This window comes from Equus caballus, chromosome 21, assembly GCF_041296265.1.
Source record: "Equus caballus isolate H_3958 breed thoroughbred chromosome 21, TB-T2T, whole genome shotgun sequence".
NCBI lineage: Eukaryota > Metazoa > Chordata > Mammalia > Perissodactyla > Equidae > Equus > Equus caballus.
The window spans coordinates 58,566,519-58,583,439 of NC_091704.1; the positions used below are offsets into that span (position 1 = coordinate 58,566,519).

At 44.4% G+C, this 16,921-nt stretch overlaps 1 protein-coding gene across 1 annotated transcript in view; it reads left to right on the top strand.

Moving 5' to 3' along the window:
• Positions 1–16,921, top strand: part of MYO10 (myosin X) — a 210,741-nt gene that overhangs the window by 43,728 nt on the left and 150,092 nt on the right. Inside the window, exon 2 of the mRNA XM_005604338.4 lies at positions 2,517–2,615. Within this exon, the coding sequence (XP_005604395.2) occupies positions 2,517–2,615 (99 nt within the window). The remainder of the gene's footprint in view (positions 1–2,516; positions 2,616–16,921) is intronic.

A 16,921-nucleotide genomic window follows, 5' to 3' on the forward strand; every position in this document is an offset into this window, starting at 1 on the left:
TCCTCACTAGTGTATTTTAAACAGGATCATCATTGGTGCCAAGGGAGTAATTTTAAGTTGAATTCTTACATCTTCTTAAATTTTCCCTTCTAGAAGGGCAAGAGATGGGGCCGGCCCCGTGGCCGAGTGGTTAAGTTTGCGCCCTCTGCTTCGGTGGCCCAGGGTTTCTCTGATTCAGATCCTGGGCACGGACATGGCACCATTCGTCAGGCCACGTTGAGGCGGCGTCCCACATGCCACAACTAGAGCAACCCACAACTAAAATGTACAACTATGTACTGGGGGGATTTAGGGAAGAAAAAGCTAAAAAAAAAAAAAGGGCGAGAGAGAGCAAATAGTTGTGTGTGATAAGTGGCCACTTAAAGTGACCTCTGTGTTGTTATATTTCAATTGTTGACTGATCTATTGCATTTGATTTATTTATGAATTATTTTAAGGAGACAGAGTCAGTGTGACGTGTGGAAAGAGCGTGGAATTGGGAATTGGAGAGATTTGAGACCCGGCTCCATCGCCAGCTGTGTGACATTAGGCAAGGATTAATGCTCTGAGCTTCAGTTTCCTCCTGGGGTTGGGATGGGGGGTAGAAGAGATTCCTGTCTTACCGAGGGTTGGTATTAGCTATAATGTCATTGAGGCTCTCAGCACACAACCATGATGCATCATGGACATTCCATCACTGGAAGCTACTATTTTTGGCGTTGATAAACACTCTAAGGCATAAAGTGATGAGTTTACTTCTATATATTATTTATTTCCTGCCAGCTCTCTGTGTTAAGAGAGCAGTAGTAGGGGCCGGCCCCATGGCCAAGTGGTTAAGTTCGCACGCTCTGCTTCGGTGGACCAGGGTTTCACCAGTTCGAATCCTGGGCCTGGACATGGCACCACTCATCAAGCCATGCTGAGGTGGCATCCCACATGCCACGACTAGAAGGACCTAGAAGGACCACAACTATGTACTGGGGGGCTTTGGGAGAAAAAGGAAAAATAAAATCTTAAAAACAAAACAAAACAAAACAAAAGAGAGCAGTAGTAGTCCCTTAATCTAGAAGTTGAACATACCATAACCAATATATTTAAAATTTTTCACTTAACATTTCAAATTAAAACAGAAATTAAACAAACCAATGAAATGAGGCTGAAATTTCTTGAAAAAGTTTTCCGTTTTCAGTGCTGTTTCAAGGGATAACTTTGGTATGTTTCCACATTAAATACACTGTGTCATGAGGATGTGCTTGGTTAGTATCATTTTTGTTGAGATCAATGAAATTGTTGAGCAGAGTAGAGCTAACTTGAGATACTAAAGCTCCATGTTACATTCCATCACATGAGTTTTATGTCATACATCATAAAGATAATTCTTTATAATCTGAATGACCAGTGAACACACCCAATAGCTTTCTTCAAATTTTTCTCCTGTGTCCTTGGAAACAAACTTTTTTTCATGTATGAGCAAGATCGGCCCTGAGCTAACATCTATTGCCAATCTTCCTCTTTTTGCTTGAGGAAGATCGTCCCTGGGCTAACATCTGTGCCAGTCTTCCTTTACTTTGTATATGGGTGCCGCCATAGCATGGCTTGATGAGCAGTGTGTATGTCTGTGGCCGAACCTGCAAACCCCATGCCGCCAAGTGGAGCATGCGAACCCAACCACTATGCCACTGGTTGGGCCCCAACAAATGGTTTTTATGTTGTGAAACCAAAGGAAGAGGAAACTCAGCATAACAAAGCTAAATATTGTGCTTGTTTCATTCGTCCAATGGCGAAATAAAAAATGAAATCAATGCTAAAAATGTATGCCCCAGGTTAAAACAATAGGCTCTGGAAGTTGCATTTTTTGGGCTACAATCCCAACATAGTGCATTAGGTATCTGGTGGAATCCTAGCAAAATTCATACTGGTGGATTGGGTTTTGATATTTACTAAAACTTTAGTCCCTCTCTTGGAGAGTCCCGTTAACACGTGGATTTGGTACAAGGAGGAAGTCAGTGGAGTGTTCCAGTGCCCTCCAAATGGGCAGGTGACTGGGGCCTGGACCCGGGAAGATGAGAGCCCACAGGTCCTGAAGAGTTCTCAAATTGGGGTGAAGCAGGGCAGTGACCTGGTTAAACTTGGGGTTTCTGTCCCCCATCTGTCTACAGTCAAGTGATGCTGAGCAGGTTTCTTTACCTCCAGGCCTCCACTCTCCATCTGTAAAATGGGGTGGTAATAGTGCTTGTCTCAAAGGGTGTTTGTGAGTGACATGGGATAATCCATATAAACGAATTGCATTTTGATAACTCAGGGGCTACTATTTTCTTAGTCTCTGTTTCCTCTGTCCGGTGGAACTCTCTCTCTCACACTTGTATATGGTAAAGGCTGTGGATGATACTTTCTGAAGATTCATTACTTCTTTGAGAAAGACTTGCTTTTCAGAAGTTTTTCTTGAGGAATGTACTAGTCATAGTAATTTTGAGGGTAGTGTTTTGCCACAAAATGCATCCAAACGCATCGTTAAATCCTGTTTGTTTTGTTTACAGGGAACACGGGTCTGGCTGAGAGAAAACGGCCAGCATTTTCCAAGTACTGTAGATTCCTGTGCAGAGGGCGTCGTCGTCTTCCGGACAGACTATGGCCAGGTAAGCACGGGTCCCTGCAGCTCTGTGACGTCTGTGTTCTCCTTCCTTAGGTGGCCTTCCATAAGGGCATGTGTGTTCGCTCTCCCTGCCCCCTCCTATGCCTTCAACGTTTTTTTCTAAGTGATAAGACAAAATCCTAAAAGGAATGTATAATGTACACCTTGTGTGTATGGGGGATGCAGTGAAATTCTCTCAAATGAAACAGTGTTCCCACCAGTACAGGAGAGAAGAGCACGACGGTTGGCTGGTTTCCTCCTTGGGGATCTTGTCCAAGAATCAGAAGAGTAAGCAATTTGAGAACAAGTTCAAATCTATTGATACTTGCTGGTTGGTTTCATGACCACTTTCCCTTAAAATTCTTAAACTTTCATAGATGGTTGGAAATACTGTCCTGCCAGTGTGAATGTGGTGTAGCCATGTCTGATCCCTGTAAGGATGAGATTGACTAAGCCAGCTAACTCGAGCTTCCGCATCCACCTGGTTAAGCAGCTGGAGAAGTTCATGCCGTTTGTGGGAATTCCAGCTCTCCTGGTTCCCGGTCCTTAGTGGAAACGAATGAAAAGCCAGATCACTGAAAACACAACTGTGAACCCAGAAACTGGCTCGTTGATTATATTTAGACGATTGTGAAAGGTGCCCGGCTTCTCCATTTTATTAATGAAACTGATTTTAATGTTACCATGGATCCCGCCCTCAGAGGCGCAGATCAAAATTTTAAGACATAAAGAAATAAAAGGACGTCCTATCCCGGTATTTAGAAGTCATCATTTCTGAATTTTGTTTGAGAGTTGTGTTGAGAGCAAAAGCTTCAAGGTGGGGCTGGCCCGGTGGCGCAGCTGTTAAGTTCGGACATTCTGCTTTGGTGGCTCAGGGTTCGCCGGTTTCGATCCTGGGTGTGGACCTATACACTGCTTGTCAAGCCATGCTGGGGCAGGCGTCCCACTTAGAAAGTAGAGGAAGATGGGCACGGATCTTAGCTCAGGGCCAGTCTTCCTCAGCAAAAAAAAAAAAAAAAAAAAGGATTGGCAGTAGATGTTGGCTCAGGGCTAATCTTCCTCAAAAAAAAAAAGCTTCAAGATCAGTGTTGTGCAGTTTGAAGCAGACAGCCTGCTTGGTGATCAAGACCTCTTAGCGGAGATGGTCCCCTTGGTGGTAGCTTTCTCATTTCTTGGATTAATAAGCGGTGGTGTTACTGGGCTGTTTTGCGATTCTTCAGTTCTTTTTCATCTGAGAGTCTTGAATGGCTCTTGAGTATTTATCTGGTGGTGAAGATGTAGCTGTGTTGGTAGATGTAGATTTGAGGGGCAGTGTTGGAAGGGAGGGGCCAAAGAGATGACAGTCTAATAGTCATCACCAGTGTGGATGCTACACAATGCCAGTCTGGTTTCTTTCTGTCAGGTTCGCAGGTATTGTAGGATGGTTTATGAACTAAGGACTGACTCAGTGGCTTTTGCTGAACTTTAGGGTCAGCCACTGCCCAAATGTCCAGGTTCCTGTATGCAAAGTTGGTCAGTGTTTTTCTGTCTCACCATTGCTGTGCTCGTCTTCCCTTCTCACTTTCTGCAGATGTGAATTCATTTCCTTTCATGCCCTGTACATACTTCTCAAAATGAAATAAAAAAGGAAAACAGCATTTACACAGTGTACCTGACTTGATGTAACTCTGTTCCTGAAAGTCTTATGAAATAGATTTTTAGTGGAATTCTTTTTTTGTTGACTTATTTTATAATCCCACAGATACTTTCTTTTTTATTTTTTTTAATTTTTTAATTTTTTTTAAAGATTTTATTTTTTCCTTTTTCTCCCCAAGTCCCCCAGTACATAGTTGTATATATTCCTCATTGTGGGTCCTCTAGTTGTGGCATGTGGGACGCTGCCTCAGCGTGGTTTGATGAGCAGTGCCATGTCCGCGCCCAGGATTCGAACCAATGAAACACAGGGCCGCCTGCAGCGGAGGGCGCAAACTTAACCACTCGGCCACGGGGCCAGCCCCCCTTTTTTTTATTTTTAATGCTTTTTTTTGTCATTGTGGCAAAAACATGTAACATTTAGTTTACCATTTTAACCATTTTTAAGTGTACAGTTCAGCAGTGCTAAGTGTGTTCACATTGTGCAGCAGATTTCTAGAACTTTTTCGTTTCACAATACTGAACTCTGTACACACCAAACACTGCCTCCTCATCTCCCCTCTCCCCGCCCTTGCTAACCACCTTTCTACCTTCTGTCTCTATGATTTTTGACTACTTTAGGTGTGAGTGGAATCATACAGTGCTTGTCGTTTTTTATGACTGGCTTATTTCACTTAACATAGTGTCCTTGAGGTTCTGAGATGCCTTCTATTCCTGTCTAACTATGCTTTGCTTGGCAGAGGCCAACACAGCTCCAGCAGCCTTTTAGCGCCACTCCTGTGACATGAGGTCAGCAATCTGTGCTGGGAAGCCATTGCAGGCCCCAGTCCATTGGCAGCTCCCAGTGATGTGGGAGTGGAATGGGATGGTCAGGTCAGTACTTCTGTTTGCTCCTGACAGTATTTATGGATTGTGGGTTTAGAAAGAACTGAACCAGAAAAGTATGTACTTAAACATGAACACAGCTCTCAACTTTGACTTCTCGTCTTCAATCAGTCATCAAATCCTTGGTCTTATATTGTCTGCTCTATCATTCCCAAGTATAACAAGTATAATTAGCTTGGCAATTCATGTAGGAATTGCAGGGTTTCAAATATGGGAAAAGGGAGACGAGATTGCAAGAAGTGGTTTCAGACGTGGATCAAGAACTGGCAGTGGCCCAGAGACTCTAGTTTCTTTCTCTCCTGACCTGCTTCTTCCTCTCCCTACATCAGAAGTTCACTGTGAGACGTGTGGGCGTGGTCACTGAGGATTAGGAGAAGTTCATTAACTGGTCCTGGCACCCAGGACCGGAATACCTGCTTTTTAACTGGGCAGGAATACATTCTTGAAGGAATCAGGGTCAAAGATGCAGAGCATGGCCTTGTTCTGGCCAAGCCCGTCTATGTTACTTTGCAAGGAATTGGCTAATTTCAACCCAACTTAATGTGTTATTAAAGGGTGTTAAGATCTTGATATATTTCTGGGGGAAGGGGAGATCGGAGAGTTATTACTTAATGGGGACAGAGTTTCAGTTTTGGAAGATGAAAAAGTTCTGACGATGGATGGTGGTGATGGTAGCACAACAATGTGAATGTACTTAATGCCACTTCACCACACAGTTAAAAATGGTTAAAATGGTAAATTTTATGTTAGTATGTATATTTTACCACAATAAAAAAAAAAGGGATATCAGTGTTGGAGGTCAAATGGTAACTGGTAAAAGCTGTCAAATGGGTCTTTTTCTATATATTTAAAAGCAATTCAGGTGAAATTTTTATGTTACCAAAATGTGAGCTCTCAGAAAAACAAACAGCTTACAAAACTGTTAGTTAAATTACCTTTTGGTTTCCAGCAGTGCGTGCATCTGAAACTTGACTGGATGTTAATCACCTGGGGGTGGGGTCTTGTTCAGATGCAGATTCTGATTGGCAGGTTGGGGTGGGGCCTGAGAGTCTGCATTTCTCACAAGCTCCAGGGTGCTGCTGATGCTGCAGGTTCCTGAACCACCTTTGAGTGAGGATTTAGAGGCGGCCCTGGAAACTGCTTAGGGTCATGGTTACCTCCAACCAAGGGCAGGAAGTACTTGCAACCCCCCTGGTAAACCACCAGTAGTACCAGAAGCAAAGATAAGATAAGGTGCAGGGCTTTAGATAAAACTAGAACATTTTTCTTTGGTCTTTCACTGAAGCTTTTCCTTTCTTTCACCTTGTCCTCTCTCTCTGCCCTCCCTTCCAGCAACAATTTCACCTGGAGTGTGGCCAGGGGTTGTGCTGACTGTAGCATAATAGTCCTCAAGTGGATTAAAAAGCAGTTTTAAAAAATCCTGTTTAGTGTTAGAAACCAAGCAGAGCAGTGTGTAACTGAAATCCTAAAATGGAGCCTCCGGGACACTGGCGAGGCAGGAGATAATAGGGTATTGTTTTTTTGTGAGAGCACTGAAGGGCACGTTTTCTTGTTTCCTGCCGTCTCAGAATTGCTCGCATTCACTCAGCTGTTCTTTCTTTGCCAGGGAGATAGTTTTAAAGTTATTTTAAAATTCCATTCCACACTAAAATTTAAACTACTGTAGGTTGTTTCTAGGAATACAGAGGACCAAAATGTTCCCCTTTGACTCATAACTTATGTTATACTCGCCGTGAAGTATTTGCAGATGGAGAAAAAAATGTGCAAGTGATGTGCTAACACACTTTGTTGAAAAATATGCATAGTTGTGGCCTCTGGAGAACGCGGCACATGGGGCAGGTCAGCACGTGCCCTGAAAGTTAGAAGTTACTTGTCTCCTTGGACAACAAGCTTTGGAGAGAGTTTTAGAAGAGCAGATTTTTAAAAGCACCATGGTTTTGCAGGGTTTGCATATTTTAGATCTGTCTAAAACGCCAACTCTTGTGAAAATGAAACATGGAAGACAGCCTGGAGCATTTGTCTTTTCTAGAATATTCATGAGGTGCTCGGGCCATCCCTATTGGCCCCCTTTAGGGACGTTATAGAATTGAGTTATCTGATCTAAATTAGATTTTTCACTTTGAGAGAAAACCATTATCTTTTCTGAAAAGAGCCTCATTTGATGATTGCTCTGAAATAGCTCTGAGTGACAGCAATTTACCTAATTGTATTTTAGAAGATAATTATTTAACTTAGCGGGTCAACCTGATCAAGACTCAAGACAATTACTCTCTGCCATGATTCTGCTGGGTTTCTGTTTTTGTTGTCTCTCTATGCGGGTCTTCCAAAATACTTTACCAGTGGGGCATTTTATCACCCCAGTCTGCAAGTAACTGCCCTTCTCATTCTCTCCTTTTTTTATTTGCAACAAGTGTAATTAGACTTGGTTTTAAAAGTTTTTCTCCTCATATTATTAATCTACAAAAAGGCCATTAGATTGCCTGGTACTTTCAAGTGATCGCTGCGCCCCTAGACAGGCAGACTTCCTCAGGCCACCCGGGAAGCACAGTCCTAATGATTTATAATCACATCTCCCGTTGAAAGCCATCTCTAACCTTTTCAGTCTCACTTTCTCGTTTTGACTTGTTGGAATTAATACTATGGGCCCAATTTTGTGAAACTTGTTCATGGGTTAGTGCGGTGATTTCTCATTGCATGTTTTTGTCATTTTCACACACTTTCTGCCCTGTCCAGCTGCTTTTCTTTTGCTTTTTTCCCCCCTCTGCTTGACCCCCATTGGTGCCTTTTTGTGTGCCTTGAATGTCATGTGGATGTGGGCAGCCTTTTGACCTCTCCATGCCCTCCCTCTCTGTACACCATATGTGTCTACTCCTGTGTCCTGGAGAAATTTCTCCCGAGCCTATTGAATGCTAGAAAATTGACAGTGGGACAGCCCAGCACGTTTCCCATTTCAGAGTTCCAAATAACACCCTGACCCCACAAATTATCAGGGATTGGACAACTGGAACTCAGTGATTTCAGCTTTAGGTGAGAACAAGTTGGATCTGAGTGCTGAAGGGCAGTGGTGGCTTCTAGATATTTTAACCAAGTTGAAAATCTCAACTGCATATGCTGACCCCTGAGAGCCCAGGAATGCCCCTGCTTTTCAGCAGCCACGGAAGCTGCATTCCAGGCTTCAACGCGAAGCCAGCTGTTGGCCGAGGCAGCTGCCTGGGTAAACAGGTCTCCTCCGCCAACTCCTTCTATACCAGCAGAGGGGAAGTGAGCAGCAGCTGGCGAGGGCCCTAAGTTGGGGTGGCCAGCAGGAGGGGACCACCTGCGGTCCCCAGGGCCCCCACAGCCCAGGAAAGAGTCTTCAGGCTGTGAATGGTGGGGGTAGGGGGAGACCAGCAGGGAGACACCTAAACTTAGGAAGATGGAAGAAAGGAGTTTGGAGATCAATACTAATGATGCAGAAGTAGTGTCATTAGGATATGTAACTTTAAAAGCCAAACTCTGGGACAACAGGACCAATTCTTTCTAGTCGACTGGCCTGGACATAATTCCCTTGCTTTTATGTTCTTTAAAATAAGTATATTCTATCCTCTTATCTATCTCCTTTTTTTTTTTTTTGAGGAAGATTAGTCCTGAGCTAAGATCTACTGCCAATCCTCCTCTTTTTTTTGCTGAGGAAGACTGGCCCTGAGCTAACATCTGTGCCCATCTTCCTCTACTTTATATATGGGACGCCTGATACAGCATGGCTTGACAAGCGATGTGTAGGTCTGCACCCGGGATCTGAACTGGTGAACCCCAGGCCACCGAAGCAGAATGTGTGAACTTCATGGCTGTGCCACCAGCCTGGCCCCTCAACCATATCTATCTCCTTTTTTGTGTGCGAAGGAAAACATTTTTATATTAATGCACATATTTTGGGGAAATCTTACTCATTTTTTCTGAAAAGGGAAAAAACTCAAGATTTGTATTTTGGCCCCCTGTCGCCTCTCAGATCTCAGGTGTCCCTTGTATTGCAGTTGCTGCTTCCAACCAAATTAACCTGCTGGTCCGGTTGAACGACGTGAAATTGCCGTCTCTGTAGGATAAGAGAGTTGAATATCAGCAATTTCATGTGGTTCAGCGTATTATCATGTTAATGGCCCTCTGTTTTAATTTTGTGTTTTAGCTCATCGATATATTTATGACTTAAAGATAGAATTTGTCTGATGGTGTACAGTAAAGTTTAATAAAGTGGTATTTTGCAATCGAGTTGGGAGGCAAAGCGTATCCCTAAGACAATACGCAGCCCTGGCTTCTGGAGTTCCACTGCCATCTTGAATTCTCTTGTTGTATAAGTGTGTTTGTTAACAGCTGTGACATTTGTGTTTCTTTTGGAGTTTTCAGTTTTTCTGATGGGTGTCTAAAAGATTTGCTATGATTTGCTCTGCTGCAAAGGTCCAAGTTTGAGTAGAAAGAAAAATGAATAGATGAATACATTTATGTTTTTGAACTGGAGCTTGGGTTTTCCTCTGTTTTTGTTGTGTATGTGTGTGTGTGTTGTGGTAAAAATAAATTACATAGAATTGACCATTTTAACTATTTTTAAATGTATATTAGTAATGTGTGCAACCATCACCACTATCTCCAAAACTTCTTCATCGCCCCAAACCGAAACTCTGTAGCGATTAAGAACTAACTCCTATGCAATTTATTTTTAAACTGCTTTCCTCTTGGATATCTTTTCTTGTGCTGCTTTTAGAAACAAAAGCACGTTAGAGATTCTGGTTTGTACCCTTCCTTAAGGAATAGACAACATCAAGAAAGAATTGCTTTAGACCTGGCTCCAGATTCCTAGGATGGAGAATCCGATGGTGACAGGTCTGCTCATCACTACTGAGCACTTGGCACTGGCTGTGTGATGTGCACTTGGGGGTGGATGGTGCTGCCCTGCGGGTGGGTGAAGGGCCCCTCCCAAGTGGAGGGCCGCTGCGCAGCCATCCAAAAAGGAAGAGGAGAGAGAGAAATGCTGGTGACAGGTGGCAGATAATTTTACAAAATCGGATGTATTTGGCTTTTTTGTTGTTGAAACTTCAATATCGATCCATCTGTTATTTTTGAAAGTTACTTCAATCAAAATAGTGCAGCTGTATTAAGAGACAGCCTTGAGCTGGGAAACTCTTGAATTCTCTGCACTTTTCCCACATTTCACTGTTTCATCCTGGAAATACCCGTCTCTGAGATGGATATTAAACACCAGCCTGTGGCGTTTCTTAGAATCGAAAGTCTATACTCTGGGGACTGAACACCCCTGGGGCTTTCTGTCTTGCTTTGAAAACCAAGTAAAATGCAGTTTGTCCAACTTACTTGATTTTGAGTGAAAAATATTTTTATGCTCTGAAAGCCATGTGATTCTGACTCTCTAGATCTCTTCCAAGAATTTGGTTTGGCATCTTGTGGCTCAAAGATGGGAAGTCCAAGGTTTCCATTAATTTCCACTCTGGGACTATAGAAAAAAACGCCTGCTTGTTTATCAGGAATACATGTGTGTATCTGCAAATCTGCATGGCTCTGAGTGGAACACGTGTTGTAACCTGGGAAGAGATTGTCGCTCCAGCAGGCTCAGCGCTTGCTTGTCTTTTCCCTTTTTGGGGGAACCTGGTTCCTGCAGAGATGTGCCTGACTCTCTCTGCCTTCATTCAGGGATGGACGCCCTGATGAAGACCTTCCGAGAGAGGCCTTCTTGACCTCTCCATCCAGAAGGGCCACCACCTGGACATTGTCACTTGTGGTTTTTTTTCTGTCTGTCCTCCCCAAGCTCTCTGAGAACTGTCATTCCTGTGTCCTTAGCACCCAGGAGCCGAGCCTGACCTGTGGAGGCAATCAGATTCTGAGAGGCTGATTGAAGCTCCATTCGTAATCAGCACGAAGCCACACAAGTCATTAGAAGGCTGGGTGCTCTGCTGAGACTTATAACATTTTAATATAAAAATCAAGACAAGTCTTAAAGGACCTCAGGTGACAGAAGAAAAAGCCTCATGTGACTAGAGTCATGATGGGAGTGTCACTATGTTATTTTTATCCTGGCAGTGTATAAACCATCCTTATACTGTAGACCAGAGTAAAATAAAGAGCAGTGAAGATAATTAGAGAGAGGCTTTTTCAAAGGAATTATTAAACTCCAAAAACATAAATTGCATTTTCGTCTTTCCAGGGGGAGTGGGTGGATGTTGAGTTTGGTGCATTTCTGTCTTACCTGCCATATTTCCCGTACCTGTGAAAAATCCATTGGTAAGACCTTCAGAGACCCCTGCCCCTGGTCTCTGGGGCCTGTCTCCCTGCTCCTTCAAGTGGATTAGGAATCCAGCTTATTTCTGACCCTTTCTTTCAGAACACATCTTCTGCTTCCTTGGACTGAACAGCTGGGCCCCTCCCTGCCTGGCCTGCCCACTGGGTGGGTGGGTGGATCACTATTAGCAGTATTTACTGGCCCCAGCGAGGCTGTAGCTGCGCGCACACACATTAAATGCTTTTGCAGGAGAGAGCACATGGCCTTTGCCCAAGATCAGGACCTTCTTTGGCTTCCTGTCCTCTTTTGAGCCAACTTGTTGACTTTCTCCTTTGTGGATCTCTCTTGATTTTGGCTTCTTCTTTCCTCCCTGGATCCGTTGAATGAGCCTCTTCTTCCCAACCCGTAGGCTTGGTCTGTTTGTTTGGACTCAAGTCTACCTCTGACATGCCTGTGCCTCCCGTCTATCTTCAGTTGCCTCTGGATTCCAGGCTCTGCTTCTGGGTAGCTCGGCCCTCTTGTACCTGTGTAAACCTGTGGCATATCCACACGCTTCTGCAACCAGCAAGAATCTTGGTCCTGCAGTGCTGGTGTCCATGCACGAAGAGAAGGGCTGGTGTTTTGTGCCATTGACCTCATTGGTACTTTCAATGTTGTGGCTAGCTTAGCAAATTAAATTGCTCATATTCAAAGGTAAGCAGGATACTAGCGTGCAGTCTTGAAATAGTCAGCTGACATGAGTCAGCTAACTAATGCCGGATGCTAAGCTCAGATTAAATCAAACTCCAATTTTTTTTTAAATTTTGAAGGCTTAAATACCATACCTTTATTATGAGTATCATGTGTGAAAAATGTAATGTGAAGACCTTGTTTGGAAACAAAAACAATTCAGAAATTATCTATGGGATTCAGACATGGCACCATTTAATGCTGGATGTAATTTCAGTAGGAAAAGCAGAGGCAATTTGTTAAAACAAATTCAGGCAGTTGTTGGTTTGTGATTGAGTTGCATTCCATTTCAAAAATTCATTTTATAGGCCTGTTATTTGGAACCAGTTTTCCCAAAGACTCAGCGATATATTTGGGGAATCCAGTCCATCTAGAAAGATCTATGTGGGTACCCTCAATGCAAGAATTGGGATGATGCAAATGCCCTCTATTGTCTGATTGCAACTTTAAACCTGTGTTCAGAGTTCCAACCCAGGATGCCATTGTGGTGTGATTGGGGAATCACACTTTTCCCATAATCACCTCCCTGGTGAGCTGTGGGAAAAGGGAGCACCCATTTCTAAGCCAAGTTCCCCTCATCAGGGTTGGTATTTAGAATGGGTAAAGGGAAGAGGATGATATTTGCCAGGTGACATCTCTCTCCCAGATGCTGGTGCATTCCATCTGTTTGTCCTATTTAATCTTCATAACTACCCTTTGAGGAAGGCATGATTACCATATTTTAATGATATGGAAATTGAGCTTTGGTGAAATAACATGTCCAAGAGTCCCCACGTGGTCAGTGATGAGTGATGGAGCTGGGCTTTAGATGCAGGGTTGACCATCTTTCCACTTGATCACGGCACCACATAAGGAGGATGTGAGGTAGGGCGGGGTGAGACAGGTGGTGGGGGTTGACCCATCAACCGGTGTTGACCATTGAACTTCTTGGGCCCTGTTACTTCCCATCCTGGCTGTTTTGCTGTGTTCATTTCTTTTCTCTCTGTGGGCCCCAGGGATTGTGTCCTTGTCATCTTTCTTGTCATGACATTTGTGCTTTCTCTTGAAATTACTCTTCAAGATTGGCAGGTCCACCTGCCACCTTCCCACTTTCTTCCTCCTTTGCGGTGGCTTTTTTCCTCCGTTTTGTTTTATTGCTCTAGGGAAATGAAGGGTCAGCAAAGATCACATTTTTTTATTTTAGTGTTTCGTCGTCTTGTGTTCACAGTCTTGCTTCCAGGCCGCTGTTTCTGACAAAGTTGTTCTCAGCCCTGGCTGCACATTATGCTTCACTGGGACGCTTTTACCAAGAGCCTTGGCCCTGCCCCAAAACAGTGAAATCAGAATCTCAGTTGGGACTCAGGCCACAGTATGTTTTTAAAAAGCTTCCTGGGTACCTTTTACTATTTTTTTTTTTTTTTTTTTTTGAGGAAGATTAGCCCTGAGCTCACTACTGCCAGTCCTCCACTTTTTTGCTGAGGAACCCTGGCCCTGAGCTAACATCGTGCCTATCTTCCTCTACTTTATATGTGGGACGCCTACTACAGCATGGCATGCCAAGTGGTGCCATGTCCATACCTGGGATCCGAACCAGAGAACCCTGGGCCACTGAGAAGTGGAACGTGCGAACTTAACCGCTGTGCCACCGGGCCGGCCCCCTGGGTACCTTTTCATGAGCAGCCAACTTCAGAACTGTTTCGTAGACTGAATGAGTCTCATATCAAAGTGTTACCTTAAAAGTGGTTGAAAAAGCACAACTTTTGCATCCTGGATTTCGAAACTGCATGTTACCTGTGATTTCTAGGCCTTGCTTCTTCCCATACAGCTCCTTTTCTGGACAGCTTTTCTTAGATAGCTCTGAGAAATGTCTTCTGTGCCCACATTATCTTTGTGACTGTGACTCCTTCCATCCACCCATCTGTCCATCCATCTTTCTCTTAAGGGAGTTGTACTTGCTCTCGGTCGTCCCATCTCCATCTCATCCTCTCAAGTGGGATCCTCTGTTGGAGTGAGACATTGGGGTTTAAATGTCCCAAACACTCGTGCAGTGTTTCTCCATGTATGGTTCTCCGGCTGGCTGCTTCATAATCAATCATTGGGACCCTTGTTAAAAATAATAGGTTCCTGGAGCCGGTCCAGTGGTGTACTGGTTAAGTTAGCGTGCTCTGCTTCAGCGGCCTGGGGCTCGCACATTCGGATCCTGGGTGCAGCAGACCTCCCTACTGCTCATGAAGCCATACTGTGGTGGCATCCCGCTTATAAAATAGAGGAAGATTGGCACAGATGTTAGCTCAGGGCCAATTGTCCTCACCAAAAAAATATATGTGTGTATGTGTGTGTATATATATATGCATATGTATATATGTATATATTTGGTCCCACTGCAGATCTGCAGAGTCCACTTCTCTGTGAGTATGGTCCTGGGATCAGTGTTTTAACAAGCTTCCCAGATGATTTTATTCACAGTGAAATGGAGAACCACGGACTGAGTGGGTATCTTGCTCTGAGATAACTTGGAGAGTCTTCCATCTTCCTCTTCGCCCTGCTGCTCATTTTCTGTTTGCTTCAAAGTGGGCTGCTCCCCGCCCTGTGAGGCTGGGGGCTCTGGGGAGGGCTGGCCTTGCTGATGGTGTGACTCTCCAGACAGAGTTGGTTCTTTCATTTTCCCCATCTTCCTCTCGCACGAGCCTGCCTCCTTTTCTTTCTGTGTCTGGAACAGAATCCAGTGTTTGGGCACTTCTTCCAGCCGTGAGATGCCATAAACCTTTCTCTCATTTGTATTTAGAGAAATTCCGGTGGTAAAGCAGCTTTCTGAAATCCCTCACGTGAGATCCATGCACAGAGGCCGTCGATGTGGTCTTCGAGTTCAGACAACTCAAGTGATGTTTATGTTTCTGAGGAGAAGCTTACCTATGTCTGTCTCAAGGAGAGAGGGAGGGGATTGGGGTCTGAAGGAAGGGCAAGGTCATGGGTGGATGCAGGCCAAGGTGGGGGCCCCTGGAAGGAGCTCGTTCCCTCCATTCCTCCAGTGATGCACTCGCTCTCATGGCTTGGAGATCTCACCTGGGCTGGATGAGCTGCAGGGTGAGGAAAGTGTGGGGTAAATCCCAAGCAGCTGCCCCACATTGGAGAGGAAGGGGGCTTATGCCCCGTGGATCCCTATTCTGGTAACTTCCGCTTAAGGAGTGCCTGTTACTTAGAACTGCAGTGAAAGCGTGAACTTCCAGCTTTTATTTCCGACTGATTGCACTGCCATTTTAAAGGTAAGAATTCAAGCTGAATGGTGACTTCTGAGGAAGGTTGACTGGGAAGGGAATGCCAATGAACTAAGATAATGGAAATGTTCACTGTATTCTGTGTGATTCATCATGCTGTATATTTCACTGTATGCAGATCAAACCTTAGTTTTTAAAAAAGTAACATCTAGGGGCTGGCCCCGTGGCCGAGTGGTTAAGTTCGCGCGCTCCGCTGCAGGCGGCCCAGTGTTTTGTTAGTTCGAATCCTGGGCGCGGACATGGCACTGCTCATCAGACCACGCTGAGGCAGCGTCCCACATGCCACAACTAGAAGAACCCACAACGAAGAATACACAACTATGTACCGGGGGGCTTTGGGGAGAAAAAGGAAAAAATAAAATCTAAAAAAAAAAAAAAAAAGTAACATCTAGCTTTTTGGAAGGCAGTTCTTGGTATTGAAGTTACGTGTTCATGACCACAGCATCACTGAACTCAATGAAGTTTATGTAATTGTTCCAGTGTTTAACTGAAGCAGCAGCGGCAGACCGCAGACCACAGCCCCCGGCCCCCCCCATGAGCTAAGAATGATTTTTATATTTTTAAAAGATTGGGGAAAAAAATCAAAAGAATATTTTATGACATGTGAAAATGATATGAAATGCACATTTAGTGACCTTGTGTTGGAACACAGCCATGCCCATTCATTGATTTATCTAAGACTGTGTCCGAGCTATGGGGCACCGTCGAGAAGTTGACAAGCCTAAAGTATGTATCATCTGGCCCTTTTTGGAAAAAGTTTGACCCAGATCTAAAGGATCATTCTCCCCAGTCACTTCTGATATGATATTCACTGCTGCGGGGGGCCTTCCAGTGGTCTCCAGTCCTGGCTACACATTGGAATCGCTTGAGGAGCTATTAGTGAGGTTCTTGGATCTCTGTGCCACCGCGCACAGTGGGACAGCCTCTCCTGGAGGTGGGCCCAGGAATCTGGATTTGTAACCAGCCAGCAGGCGTCTGTGCTGTGAACTCCTGGCAAGGATATCAGTGACTTGTTCAGCCCCATCATTTTGTTTTCCCTGCGGGGGGTAATGCCTTATCCAAGAGGATAAAGGCCGTCAGTGGCAAACCCTGTTTTCCTGCTTCTTTTAGGGAATTGAACAGGTGTCAGAATCCCCTGGAAGACTTGTTAAACCTCTGAATCCTGGGCCTCACCCCAGACTTTCTGATTCAGCAAATCTCAGGTGGGGCCTGAAAATTGGCATTTCTAACAAGCTCCCAGGTGCTGCTAGTGCTGCTGGTCTGGAAGCCGCCCTCTGAGAACCAGTTTGTAGGGCTTGGCAGGCAGTGTGTGTATGTGTGGAGGGGAGTTAATCCACGTTCTAAACAAAAGCATCTGATACACAGTCTTCCCTCCAAAGGCATGTTCTTTGAAAACACAGATGGTCGCTCGCACAGTCCAAGAACCTTTTCTGACTGCTCCAGCCATAAAGGAATCATTCTTGAACAGTGTTGTGTCAGAAACAAGACATAGCCTGGCCATCTTAGTTTTAAATACTAACACCTGTCGATGGTTTAGTCTGTACTCAG